Source organism: Callorhinchus milii, unplaced genomic scaffold, assembly GCF_018977255.1.
Source record: "Callorhinchus milii isolate IMCB2004 unplaced genomic scaffold, IMCB_Cmil_1.0 Scaffold1, whole genome shotgun sequence".
Lineage (NCBI taxonomy): Eukaryota > Metazoa > Chordata > Chondrichthyes > Chimaeriformes > Callorhinchidae > Callorhinchus > Callorhinchus milii.
In genome coordinates this window covers 71,084,695-71,098,815 of record NW_024704742.1, presented here as the reverse complement: position 1 = coordinate 71,098,815, position 14,121 = coordinate 71,084,695, and the positions used below count along the sequence as shown (strand labels likewise).

Sequence of the window (14,121 nt, the reverse complement as noted above, 5' to 3'; positions counted from 1 at the left end):
TTGTTACAGCCCAGATTGAGGGTGGGGTGTGGTTTGAGGGAGGTGGGGGGAGGGGGGTAAGTGACTGCTGAGGTGGTTGTCCCTGTTCAATATACCTCCCCTCCTCTCTCACACACATGCACAACGATTAAACAGCTGCTTAAACAACAGTGATTTGCAAAGTTATTTTTTAAAATATATCAAGTCCTTCTTTTTATAGTTTACATCCCTTTTTTTTAACCACCACTTTCTCTACGTAAAAAACAGTCACTGCACTACACCGAACATGTTGCTCGCTGCTTTTCTTGAGACGCTTCTCTGCGTTTTGCAGGCTCTGACAAACAAGTATTATTATTATTAATAAAAACAGTTAAGAATAATAATCAGTTTGGTTTGAATACCCTTAAGCATGATAATGAGTTTCCGCATGTGTCAGATACTTGGCTGAGCAAAAAAAATATTATTATAGACGTAATTATTATAGGATATAATCCTTGCATTTGAAACAGCACCTTATCACGTCATTGAGATGTCTCAAAGCGCTTCGCAGAATAGTGTATATTGACTATATTTTGTGGGAAAAACTTATTATTCATGATAATAAATTTAACCAGCAGAGTTTTCTCTTTGGGATCAAATATAATTTTTGAAATGATTAATGTACCTTTATTTTTGTGGGGGCGGGGTAGGAAAAAACCTTTTGGGTCAGGTAAGTTTGGGTTTCCTAAATCCAAACCACAAATGAAAATTAACAGGAATTATGTTTATAATTAAAGTGTTTTTTCGTCTCTTTCTGGATTATTGCGAGGGGGTGGTGCGGAAGTACATGTGTGAGAGAGAGAGAGAGTCAGAAAGAGAGAGGAGTGGAAGTGTGTGTGTGAGAGAGAATGAGTGTGAGAAAGAGAGAGGGGAAAGGAGTCTGTGTCGCTTCCTCCCTTGCGTCCTTCAAGGCCGGTCTCAAGACCCTTCTCTTCGATCGTGCCTTTGGTCTCCCTCCCACCTCTCTGCCTTCCCTCACCCCTACACCACCCCTCCCTCATGCTAATGCCCCAACACCTGACTTTTCAGCGCTTTGGGCCATCCTCCCGACGTGAAAGGCGCTCTATAAATTTTGTTGTTGTTGTTGTTGTGTAAGAGAGAGAGTGAGTGTGAGAGAGAGGGGAGTGAAAGTTTGTGTATGAGAGAGCATGAGAGAGCGTGAGGAAGAGAGTGTGTATGAGAGGGAGTGAGTGTATGTGTGTGGGGCGGTGGAGGGTGGGTGTCAGGGGGTAAATACAGTCTGTAAACTTTCTGCAGGTCCTGTGTGGTGTTCCCCACCTCACTATCCCGGCACAGACCAGGGACTGGCCAGCACACTGCTGGGGCTGGGATAGGCTGTGCTGAGCGGCCAATAGCGGGGACTAGTGTGTGTGTGTGTGTGTGTGTGTTACAGTGACAGGGAGCTGGGGGTAGTGTGTATGTCTGTGTGTGTGTGTTACAGTGACAGGGAGCTGGGGGTAGTGTTGACATGTAGAGAGAGTGTGTCGTGTGTGTGTGTGTTACAGTGACAGGGAGCTGGGGGTAGTGTGTGTGTGTCTGTGTGTGTGTTACAGTGACAGGGAGCTGGGGGTAGTGTGTGTGTGTCTGTGTGTGTGTTACAGTGACAGGGAGCTGGGGGTAGTGTGTATGACATGTAGAGAGAGTGTGTTACAGTGACAGGGAGCTGGGGTAGTGTGTATGTCTGTGTATGTCTGTGTGTGTGTGTGTTACAGTGACAGGGAGCTGGGGGTAGTGTGTATGTCTGTGTATGTCTGTGTGTATGTCAGTGTGTGTGTGTTACAGTGATAGGGAGCTGGGGGTAGTGTGTATGTCAGGGTGTATGTCAGTGTGTGTGTGTGTCAGTGACAGGGAGCTGGGGGTAGTGTGTATGACATGTAGAGAGAGTGTGTTACAGTGTGTGTGTGTGTGTGTTACAGTGACAGGGAGCTGGGGGTAGTGTGTATGTCAGGGTGCATGTCAGTGTGTGTGTATGTCAGTGTGTGTGTGTTACAGTGATAGGGAGCTGGGGGTAGTGTGTATGTCAGGGTGTATGTCAGTGTGTGTGTGTGTGTCAGTGTGTGTGTGTTACAGTGACAGGGAGCTGGGGGTAGTGTGTATGTCAGTGTGTATGTCAGTGTGTATGTCAGTGTGTATGTCAGTGTGTGTGTCAGTGTGTGTGTGTTACAGTGACAGGGAGCTGGGGGTAGTGTGTATGTCAGTGTGTATGTCAGTGTGTGTGTGTGTCAGTGTGTGTGTGTTACAGTGACTGGGAGGGAGTGTGGGTTACACGGCGCCAAGTTACAAACAGGAGCTGCTGACAGCATATTGTTTTAAGATGTTGTCTGTCTTCAAGCAGACTTTCCTACCAATGTTTGCCTGTGTGTGTGTGTGTGCTGTGTGTATGTGTGAGAGAGCTTATGTGTGCGTGTCTCTGTGCTGCTGTGCATATCTGTGTGCGGGTGTATGAGTCTGTGTGTGTGCCTGTGTCCATCCGTGTTTATGTTATGTATGTCTGCTCCGTGTGTGTGTATTGTGTGCGTGTGTGTCTGCCTCTCTACACTCGTATCTGTGTGTCTGTCTGTGTCAGTCTGAGCTCCGTGTGTCTGTATCTGTCTGTCTGTCTGTCTGTCTGTCTGCATAGTTCGGTATGTCTGTATGCTGTGTGTGTAGAGCTGTGTGTCTGAGTGTGCTGTGTGTGTATGTGAGTGTATGCTGTGTGTGTATCCTCTGTGTGTGTGTGTGTGTGTAGCTGTGTGTGTATGTGAGTGTATGCTGTGTGTGTATCCTCTGTGTGTGTGTGTGTAGCTGTGTGTGTATGTGAGTGTATGCTGTGTGTGTATCCTCTCTGTGTGTGTGTGTAGCTGTGTGTGTATGTGAGTGTATGCTGTGTGTGTATCCTCTGTGTGTGTAGCTGTGTGTGTATGTGAGTGTGTGAGTGTCTGTGTGTGAGTGTGTGTATGTGAATGTTTGCTGTGTGTGTGTGTGTGTGTGTAGTTGTGTATGTGTAGCTATGTGTGAGTGTGTGTATGTGAATGTTTGCTGTGTGTGTGTAGTTGTGTATGTGTAGTTATGTGTGAGTGTGTGTGCCATTAATCCCCGGATCCGGATACTGTAACACACACTTAAACAGAAATAAAGAGCGATTTATTTAATAAATAATATTTTGATATATATATCGTTATCAGTCCCTTAATATCAGCATCTCCCTTTTCAGGATAATAAACAGGTTGAAAACAATTCACAATTTCCCCCTTTACTTGGCTCTGCCTAAGGAGATTCGCTATTTATTTAACTTTCCCTGTTTGTGTTAGGCTTTACACACTTATATTTATATAACTGCGTTAAAAATTGCAAACATCTGTACAAAAAATAATTAAATTCAGCAAAATAAATATACATAAGTATTTACTCTGGAAAGGCTGATCAACTTAAAAGAAAAGTGGAACAACATATAGTTAATATCAGCCTGTTTTATTATGTGCAATAAATATTATGTAAAACATATGGCTACATTATAATACACGGGTACATGTTATCTGATAATATCAATCAATGAAGCTATATAAAATATGAAAGGGATTTTAATGGGATTTCTGGAGTCCTGTAGTGTAGTGATTGGACCCGGGTTCGGTTCCCATGTGGGGAAAAACCTTAGACAAGTTTCACCCACAAAATATACAGTCAATTCACTTTACAGTACTTTCTGTGAAGGCGATACATCATATGCAAGGATTATTATTATTATTATTATCTCTCTCTCTCTCTCTAAAGCCCAATGAAAAGATAAGGTCAGAGCAAATGCAGAGCGCGGTCAATCTCACTCACACACTCTTACTCTTCTCTCCCCCTCCCACTCACTCACACACACTCCCATCACTGAGCCCGTGTAACTCACACACTGAGGGAGGGAGGGAGGGAGAGTGAATGGGTGAGTGAGTGATTGAGGGAGGGAAGGAGAAGGATTAAGAGTGAGTGAGTGAATGAGTGAGGGAGTGAGGGATGGAAGGAGGGAGGGAGGGAGATAGAGAGTGAGTTAGAGAGTGAATGGGTGAGTGAGTGATTGAGGGAGGGAAGGAGAGAGACTTAAAGTGAGTGAGTGAATGAGTGAGTGAGTGAGTGAGTGAGTGAGGGAGTGAGGGAGTGAGGGGTGGATGGATGGAGGGAGGGAGGGAGGGGGATAGAGAGTGAGTTAGAGAGTGAATGGGTGAGTGAGTGAGTGAGTGAGTGATTGAGGGAGGGAGGGGGGGAGGGAGGGACGGAGGGAGACATCTCTACGCTGCTCCACACCTAAGTATTTGGGTGGTTACACCGATCAATCCCGAAGGATTTTTTTTATTTGAGCGCAAATCGGGATTTTTTTCCCCATCAAACATATTTAGGTTAAATTATTTTGTTAGTAATGTTAATAACAATTTGTTTTACATTTCACACAGCGTCTTTTCACGGATTTACTGTAAAGTGTAGTGAGGGAAAATTATTGATATTATTTAACCCTCCCCATTTACTAATGACTTTTTAATGGTTTATATTTATTATTGTTTAATCTGCGTCTCGTCTCTAACTACGGTAACAGGAACACAGCAAACGGACCTCAATAAATAGTTCAGATGGATCTAATTTTGGGCGATTTAAAATAAAAATTTAAATAAAATAAGTTTTAAATTAAAATTAAACGAGTTTAAAATAAAATAACTTGATTGAAAAATATAATATATATATATATATCTTTAATTGATCTGACATTAATTCTGATAGCATGTTCAGATTTAGTATGGTGATTTAAGGTAATCTCTCTCTCGGCCATATCTCTCTCATCTCTCTCTCTGTCTCTCTCTTTCTTTCTCTCTCTTTTTCTCTCTCCTTCTCTCTCTCTCGAGAAATGAACACAGAGACACACTACAAACGGGTAATGATTGTCACATCTCACCTTCTCTTCTCCCTGAACCTCCTTGAAAATATTAAAAATGAACAAAATCGGTGTTCTTTTGCCCACAATCGCCTCCCCTGTGTTATAACCGGGAAGGAAATTAGACAGTGAGGAAGCGGTAGCAATGTTTAAGGCATATTTGACCTCACTGAGAAATAATGCAATCAAAATTATGAGCGAAATCAGCGCATAAATAAATCCTTTTTGCTCAGCACTTGTGGGGAGAGGGGAGGTCACCGCTATCAGTGAGAGCCTGGGTTTATATCTTGCCCCCCTCCCCCTCAGAAATAAGCACAAAACTCTTACAATAACACTGAGATCGGTTGCATATAACTGTTAAGAATCATTTTATATTTTGCCTGTTACCTGAGCGCTGCACAGCCAACGATTATATATATATATTTTCTCTCTCTCTCTCTCTCTCTCTCTCTCTCGCTTTCTGTTCGTCTTATTTCTTGGGAGAGAAAGGGAGAGAAAAAGATGAAAACAATAAAACGAACAAACTCTCACTTTATCGATTTTTAAAAATGAAAATAAGCTTGAAATGTATACAAACCATCTCTCGCCTTTCCTGACGGGTCTAATGCGGTTTAATAACAGTTTGGGGCCAAGTTATTACATATATTTCTCTGCGCGTCTTTCCTTATTTCAGTTTTATTGCTTGCAAATAAACGCGAGAAGGGGTTTTCAACGCAGAAAATTGTCCATTATATCTGTGACTGACTGTCTACCCGCTTTATCTTCCCCCAAAACTTTTTTTTCTCAAATAAAACCCGCATTAATCACACTCCCCGGCTCTTAGATGCAGTTTTTTTTTGCGCTGAATGACACACAGAGACACACACACACAGGGATCTCGCCTTTGAGAGACTAACCCCCCATTAAAATGTACACAGAAGTTATTTAAAATATATATGTGCATATAAAAATAAAAACCTACCCGCTTTTTGCTAACAGAACGGTCAAGCTGTGTGAAAATGCAAAGATATCTCTTTGATTTCCAGACCTTTAGATATTGCTCTCTCTTTCTCTCTTTCTCTCTCTCTCCCTCTCTCGCCCACCCACCCACCCACCCACCCACACTGTCACTCGCCTCCCCAAGGCGTTAAACAGGTCTGTAACATCCAGTCCCGGGTGTTCACCTGACGATGGGAAAACTAACAACTAACAGATGGTAAATATTGCACAAAAATACCCCTCTCTCTCCTCTCTACAAGTGCAGCACACCTTCATTGAACGATCTGTAACCTCTATTTATAGAGCAAGACAGTTAATAGTTAATTGCAACCCCACCCAAGCCTTCCCCAGAAAATCCCGAATCTCTCATTATTTTTCATTTTTTTAATGTTTTTCCTTTTTCGTGTCTGTGTGATGGAAATTGACTCAATGACCCCTGAAATGGTGTCTAAATCCCTTTTTTTTAAGATTGGGGGGGGGGGGGGGTAGGAGAGAGAGATGGTAAGAGAGAGTGAGAGACAGAAACCGTGAGAGAGGGATGGAGGAGTGGAGGGGTGGGGGAACCAGAAATTAAATTAAACATATTTACAAATCGGTACAAGCGAGGGAATTAAATTTACAACCTAGCGAGCTATACATACAATCTCTCTCTCTCTCTCTCTTTCAATTGAGTTATGAAATTGCAACCAAACTGTATTTGTTACAGCGCTCAGCTGTGTATGTGTATCTCTGTTTGCTGAGAAAGTGGGGGAAAGAGAAAAGAGGTTAATATATCTATTTGTAGCACTAATTTTTCCGCTCTGTTTTATTCATTCTATATTGGTTTGTCGTGCAACTGCCGGTATGAGCTGAGAAACCTCTAAACCGTATGAATCGAAGCAATTCAACCCACTACATAACATCACACACACCAAACACATACTATATATAATACTAATAATCTTATATTTGATATCATCACGTCATTGAGACGTTTCAAAGCGTTTTACAGAATATTCTGTAAAGTGAATTGACTGTATATTTTGTGGCTAACTTCATATATATCTATATATATATATATAGAGAGAGAGAGAGAAAGAGAGAGAGACCCAATAAGGGAGAACGAATGAGCTTGAAACGGAGGAAGGAACACTCGTTAATAGTGGACTAAACAGCACATCTCAAGATAATTTGTGTGTGTGAGTGGGTGACATTAAATTAGACATTAACCCTGTGAGAGTTATTATCTCTCCCTCTGTCTCTCTGTCTCGGGGCTCACTTGTTCCACCTGTAAGACGCCGATTAACGCAGCGAATTGTCTGTTTATGCGTTTCGGCGAATTGGAGTCGCATTTGGGTGTGTGTTTGTGTGTGTAAAAGGTGGGTGGGGGAGATATGGAGATGTTATAAATTGACAGCTACTTGAAGCTGGCGTTAGTTAATGTTTTCTGCTCGGTGTTGATGTTGTGCAGGGACATTGAGTGAAAACATCTTTAGATCCCAAATAAAATGACACAGTTAAAGAAAGCGCTCTGGTGTGGTAGTCCACACCCTTTTAATTATTGTTATTATTGATAATTACAGCACACATACACACACACACCACCACCACTCACACACACACCCCTCAATAATTTCCCCATGTGTTCTAGATATCACTCGAAAACAAATAGATGTGTAAATAATATAGCAGTAAATATAAGTGGATATAGCTCTCAACGGATTTGATGTGTGTCGATTGACACAGGCGAGAAAAACACCCCGAGTTTTTTTTTTTACTTTGCTTTTATGCTTTTAATAGGNAAAAAAATTATTGTTGTTTAGATTCAAACTCTGATAACGTCTGCGGCTCAGTGTAAAGAAAAAGATTGAGACGATTAACATTATTCGTTGACGGAGGAAAAGAGAGATGGAGAAAAAGAAACTGCTTGGGGTCGTTTTGATGGGAAAAATCGTGTTTTAAATTGTCTTGTTAAAACACGATTTAGAGAGAAAGAGAGAGAGAGAGAAAAGGGATTTTTTTGCACGAATTATAATAACAATTCTAACGTTTCGCTCGCAAAATGCAATTTACAGTGTATCGTCTGAAGCGCTTTGAGACGCCTCGAAGAATTGAGAAGGCGCTATATCAAATACAAGGACTATTATTATTACAATTATTAAAACTTAGAATTATCTCTAACCCCAAACGAGACCCAATAACTGCAATAATTGTCTCTAAGCAAAAAAACACACACACACACAGGGTTACAAATTCTTAAAATTTCGCTAGTACAACGCCGCTTGGTATCTATCATTATTTTTTACATAAAAAGGTGAAAATGCACGGTAATAATACAACTTTTTTAAAAAATATACCTATAAAAAAAAGACTATTGAATTGAGTTGTGAGGAGGGAAGATAAGTGAATGGGTGGTCACTTTTCTATTCTTTACGAGTCATTTACAAAAAAATCTATTTACTTTATTTACAACTGTTTCTACACATAAATAGATGGATTGTAATGCTTTGTGAGTTCTTTTTGATTGAGTCCTGTTTGCATGATATATAGTGGGGTTGGCAATAATACATAATCTCACAATCAGACTCTTAAAATCTCTCCTTATTAAGAAAATCAATTAAAATTAAATGTCAATTAGTTTTTGTGGGTATATGTGTGTGTGTGGGTGTGTGTGTGTGTTGGGGGGTTGCTATTTTATAGTAATGTACAATATAACAACATAATACACAATATATTATTATATTACTCGTACTATATGGTCCTTCCCTTTGCTGAGTGGAAAATAAATAAATCTTTCTCTTTCTTCCTCTCTCTCGCTCTCTCCTTCTCTCGCTACCCCCCCCCCCCCCCCCCACACACACACACACAGCCCCCCCCCCCCCCCACACACATATATCGAAAAAAAGCAATAGTTTCTCATTGCAGCCCTCCCCCAAACACACACTTTATTTGGGATGAAAACAGAAGATAGCAAATGCGTTGGGGGAGAGAGAGACAGGGAGTGGGGAGTGGGGGTGGGGGGGGGGACAATTTGGTCAAATTGTCTCCAAACTCCTCCCATTCCTCAATCCCCCCTCCCCTCCCCTCACCCAAATAATTCCTCTAAACCGCAACTCTCTCTAAGACATCTGAACTGGTCACAACTCATAGCCTCTCTCAGCAATGGAAGGAAGATCACTGACCATTCCCCTGGTCGGGTTTTAGCCTCCTTTCGCTTTTGTGTGGGATTTAAGAAAGTGGGGGGTCTTTTTTTTTTCTCTCTCTCCCCACCACCCACCCACCCCCCCCCCCTCCCCACCCCCCACTCCCTCGCTCTCTCCCTCCCTGGACACAGCTGCTAATTGGGTTGGAAGAGAGAGAGAGAGAGAGACTAAGTGAGTGAGAGAGTGAGTGTGTGAGTGTGAGAAAGAGAGAGATATCTTCCAACCTGTGATCAATAGCGCTTCCCACCCCCTCTCTCCCTCTCTCCCCCCTCTCTCTCTCTCTCTCTCTCTCCATCTCACCTCCCCTTTTCGGTCGCTCTCCCCCTTCACCCGCTCCGCATCGCCTGGTGCCTACGAGCGAACGAGCGCATTTCCCCAATCCCATGCGTTAAAAAGCGAACGGAGCCACACAGCTCCCAGAGGCACCTCTCCCTCTCCCTCTCTCTCCCTCTCCCTCTCTCTCCCCTCTCCCTCTCCTCTCCCTCTCTCTCCCCTCTCCCAGAGAGAGAAAAAAAAAGAGGTTGAAAGCGATTGAAAACCAGAACTAAAACCCACGGCTTTTGCATTTTCCCCCCTCTCCCTTTTGCCCTCCTATTTTTGTCCAGAAAAAAAACTTCCCCCCCCACACCCCCCACCCCCCACCCGAACCCCCCCACCCCCACACCCCCCCCCCCCCCCCAAAAAAAAAAAAACTTTCTGGAAAAGGAGAGGAACGATATTAACCCAATTCCCGGGCCGATGGAGGTGCTGAAGCCGGGCTGCGGGGTGGCGCCGGGGGGGGAGGAGAGGAGGCTGAGCCCTCTGGATGGCTTCCCACCGCCCGCCAACTCCAACAAACCGCTCACCCCCTTCAGCATCGCCGATATTCTGAGCAAACCATCGCTGAGGAAGTCCCCGCTCTCGGGCTGCGGAGGGGGAGGAGGAGGGGGTGTGGGGAGGGCAGCGGCTGCCGCTGACAAAGTGTCCGCCTCAGGGCTGCCTCGGGGCGGACTGCCCGCTCAGACCTCCCCGCTCTGCGCCCTGGAGGAACTCGCCAGCAAAACCTTCAAAGGCCTGGAAGTCAGTGTGATTCAAGCGGCTGAAGGTATTTATTTCGATTTATTTGATATTATTTTTTTTATCCCCCCCACAAAATACCGTAGTAATAATGATTAGAAAGGTATATTTATTTATCCGCAAATTATGCTGATAATTAGAAGATATGTTTACAGCGTTTCCTTATTATTTCTTGATCCAAACATAATAATAATAATAATTAAAAGTTGCAGTCTATGTCTTCAGTGTTTTTCGTATCCCCAAAATAATAATAATTAGAAGGTACACAGTGTATGTATTTTATTTTTATTTTATCCCCAAAATAATAATTAAAAGATGTCATTACTTCTTTAAAAATATTGTTGATTCCCCTGATAATAATTAGAAGCTTTATTTATGATTGCTATTATTATTAGCCAATAATAATTAGAAGATTTATTAGTTGTATCCCAAAATAATCCTAATAATCGGAAGGCATAGTTATTTATTGATTATCCTCTAATAATAATGAATCAATAGCAAATTGTGGTATAGATGTGTTGTGTGAGGGGCAAATATTTTAAATTTCGTTGCCCGCAATTTTTTTTATTGATAAAGTTGTTCACTCCCAGAAACTCTCAAGTAAATGCGTGTTTTAAACGCCTTCACTTTTATTTCGCTCGCCTTGTGTTTCTCAGGCAATCTGTTATTGTGGGATTATACATATTAATAAACATACAGTATATATATATATTATATTATATTAGTACTGTGTTATTATTATACACAATATTATATTATTTATACATAAAACCCGCACAATCTCTCTGACCAAAACCGAAATATTGTTATTGAGTTTCATTTGCAATGTATGTGTGTGTATGTGTAAATATGTGTGTGTGTGTATGTGTCTTTTCAAATTATTTCTTAATCTATTGAAACTATTTTAATTGACTCACGATCCACCATCGCGTCGATGTCCCTACGACTAATGTTTAAGATTTGTTTAATACGAATAAGACAAATCCGCGTTTTTTTCTAAAAAAAATAACACCGTTATGAAGCCAGTTAACAGTGCTGAATAACCGGCAATAAAACAACATTAAATGACAGTATTATTTGATGCATTCTTAATAACGAACTTTACTTGTGAAAAAAAAAGCTGTGATCTTTATTCGGTGGAGTTAGGTGTGTGTTTTGTGCAAGAGAGAATTTGCGTGTGTCAGGGTGTGTGTGTGCAGGTTTGTGTGTGTGTGTTTAAATTGTCTATTTTAACTGTTTTTTTTTGCAATTTAAATATTAACACCAAATGGAGCTAAAGGCCGACAATTAATCACTCCAATTTCCCGGGTTTAGTGTGCAGACAAATGGTCAAAGGAGTCACCAATTGAACGCATTAACTGTACGTCTGCCTCCCTCCCCCTCTTTCTCTCTCTCTCTCCCTGTGTGTGTGTGTGTGTCTGTGTGTCTCTCTCTCTCTATTTTCCAAGGTGCAAACCAAACCCAATCCTGAGTTCCCCCTCTCTCCTATCTCACCCCCTCCCCACACACACACACACATTCACACTCACACTCTCTCCCACCTTAAACTCTATTCGTCTCAAAGCAGTACGGAGTCCCCCAAAATAATCACAAGACCCAAAGCAAAACACAGAGGGTATAGTCGAGCCTAAAGTAAGTGTGAGGACAGAGAGAGAGAGAGAAAAAAAGCTTTATCAAACCAGCGCATAGTGTATAAACCTTTATACCCATGACTGCACTTAACAGCAAACACATGTGCCAGAGCATTTTACTACCAGAGACTTTAACTATCTTGCGATATCAGGGGATATAGGATAACTCTGTATTGTTTTTCGGAGGAGGCAATTTATACGGTTTTTTGGGGAGGCATAACGTGCGATTTTATGATTTTATATTCTAATTTTCTCTCCATTTGGCTGTCGAGGGCAGAATTGAATAGTTGAGTTTGGGTTTGAGTGGGGATGAAGCTTGTTTTTGTTTGCTTTAAGGAATGAATGAGGGACACACACACACACACACACACAGAAAAAGACACACAGACACATATATAGATAGAGAGACACACACTCACACAGACACAGTGAGACATACACACACAAGGAGACTCACACAACACACACATAACACACACACACACACACACAGGCACATACATGTAGACACAGAGAGACAGACACACAGACAAGGGAGGCGCACAGACACAGACACACACAGACAGACACACACACACACACACAGACACACACACATACACAGGGAGACAGACACACACACAGACACACACACAGACACACACACAGACACACACACACAGACACACACACACAGACAGACACACACACAGACACACACACACAGACACACACAGACAGACACACACAGACATGCCTTTGAACCTCAAGTCAATGTAAGATGCAAATGTGTGAACTCAAATGTACAAGTCGAGAAGTTGGGACGAGAGAGGAGAGGCGCTGATAAGATAATGGTTTAACTACACACACGGACACAAACCCACTGTGTGTTTGACAGAGAGGAATATGTTCTGTGTCTATCAGGGCCCTCCTTGTGCGAATCGGCGATTTTAAAACCGACTCTAAAAACAAGTCCTAACTGTAAGGTTCTGGTAATTTGAGTCTGTGCTGGAGAGGGCCAGGGGCACAGCAAACAAAAAGCGATGTTCCGCAACACGATTCGATGTGAGGATCGTCTCATTGCATCAACTGAGTCTCACATCGAATCGGTTAACGAAACATTGCATTTCCACCCCACCCGAAGCCGTGAAATATTCGCATTTGTATGTAATAATGTGACGTTCAGTCTCTCACACACACCACATTGCAAATAATCGCGCCAACCGTTTGGGGATGGGAATTTTGCCTTAGGGAGAGAGGGAAAGAGAGAGGGAGGCGATAGATAGAGAGAGGGGGGAAAAGATAGATGGGGGGGGGGGGGGGAGAATATGTGTGTGTGGGGGGGGGGGTGTGGGGGGAGAGAGAGAGAGTAGATCGCGTAAACCTTAACCTCAACCATGTCCCCTCTAAATAGAATTACATTCGATGTTATCATCTTTATAAACATAAAACACGCTTTATTCGCTACGGTTTGTGTGTGTGAGAGAGAGACAGAGAGAGAGAGAGACTGATATGTAATCGTTTTCCTTATTAAAATCTCTCTTCCTTCTTTCCTCCTCTCTCTCTCCCTCCCCCCCTCCCCCCCCCCCACCCCCCCAACCCACCCCCCCCCCCGAAAAAAAACCTAAAAAAAATAAGGTCGAGATCATCTGAACGCTTTCGGCCAAAGACAAACCTCCAAAAAGCGAAGGAAATCGCGCACCGCTTTCACCAACCATCAGATATATGAGCTGGAGAAGAGATTCCTGTATCAGAAGTACCTGTCTCCGGCTGATAGAGACCAGATAGCCCTGCAGTTGGGACTCACTAACGCCCAGGTGATAACCTGGTTCCAAAACAGACGGGCCAAGCTCAAGAGGGACCTGGAGGAGATGAAAGCTGATGTTGAGTCGCTAAAAAAGTTACCACCTCAACAGCTGGAGAAACTGGTGCAAATGGAAGATTTTCAGAACTTGGCGTCGTCCAAAAGGGAGTTGGGAAACTCTTCCCCCAAACTGTCCCCAACACAAGGGTTGGACTCTCTGTCCCACTCCCCACTCTCCTCCAGGGATCCCACCACGGATGAGTTTTCAGAGGATGAGGAGATCGAGGTGGACGATTGATTGGGCCTCCAGGAGAGAGGGAGAGACAGAAAAGAGAGAGAAAAGGGACAAGACTTTTTTTTTTTAAAAAAAGAACATTTTCTTTCCAACTCAAATTGAGAGGATAAACCGTTTTTTTTTAATCAGACAAAAAAAAAAGGGGGTACAATAGGAACTTGCCGGGGTTTTTTTCCCCCCCACCCACACACACACACACACAAAAAAAACGGGAACTGATAAAAGTTCTGGAAAAAGAGAAATGGAGAAAGAAAGAGACAGAACGAGAAAAAGGAAGAAAAATAAATTCAATG

The 14,121-nt window shown here is 42.6% G+C and overlaps 1 protein-coding gene across 1 annotated transcript; it reads left to right on the top strand.

Moving 5' to 3' along the window:
• The first annotated feature begins 9,801 nt into the window (after positions 1 to 9,801).
• Positions 9,802 to 13,892, top strand: lbx2 (ladybird homeobox 2). Its single transcript, XM_042343237.1, has 2 exons — positions 9,802 to 10,147; positions 13,368 to 13,892. Exons 1-2 carry the CDS (start codon positions 9,802 to 9,804, stop codon positions 13,829 to 13,831), a joined length of 810 nt encoding a protein of 269 aa, XP_042199171.1. The 3' UTR covers positions 13,832 to 13,892.
• Positions 13,893 to 14,121: the final 229 nt, after the last annotated feature.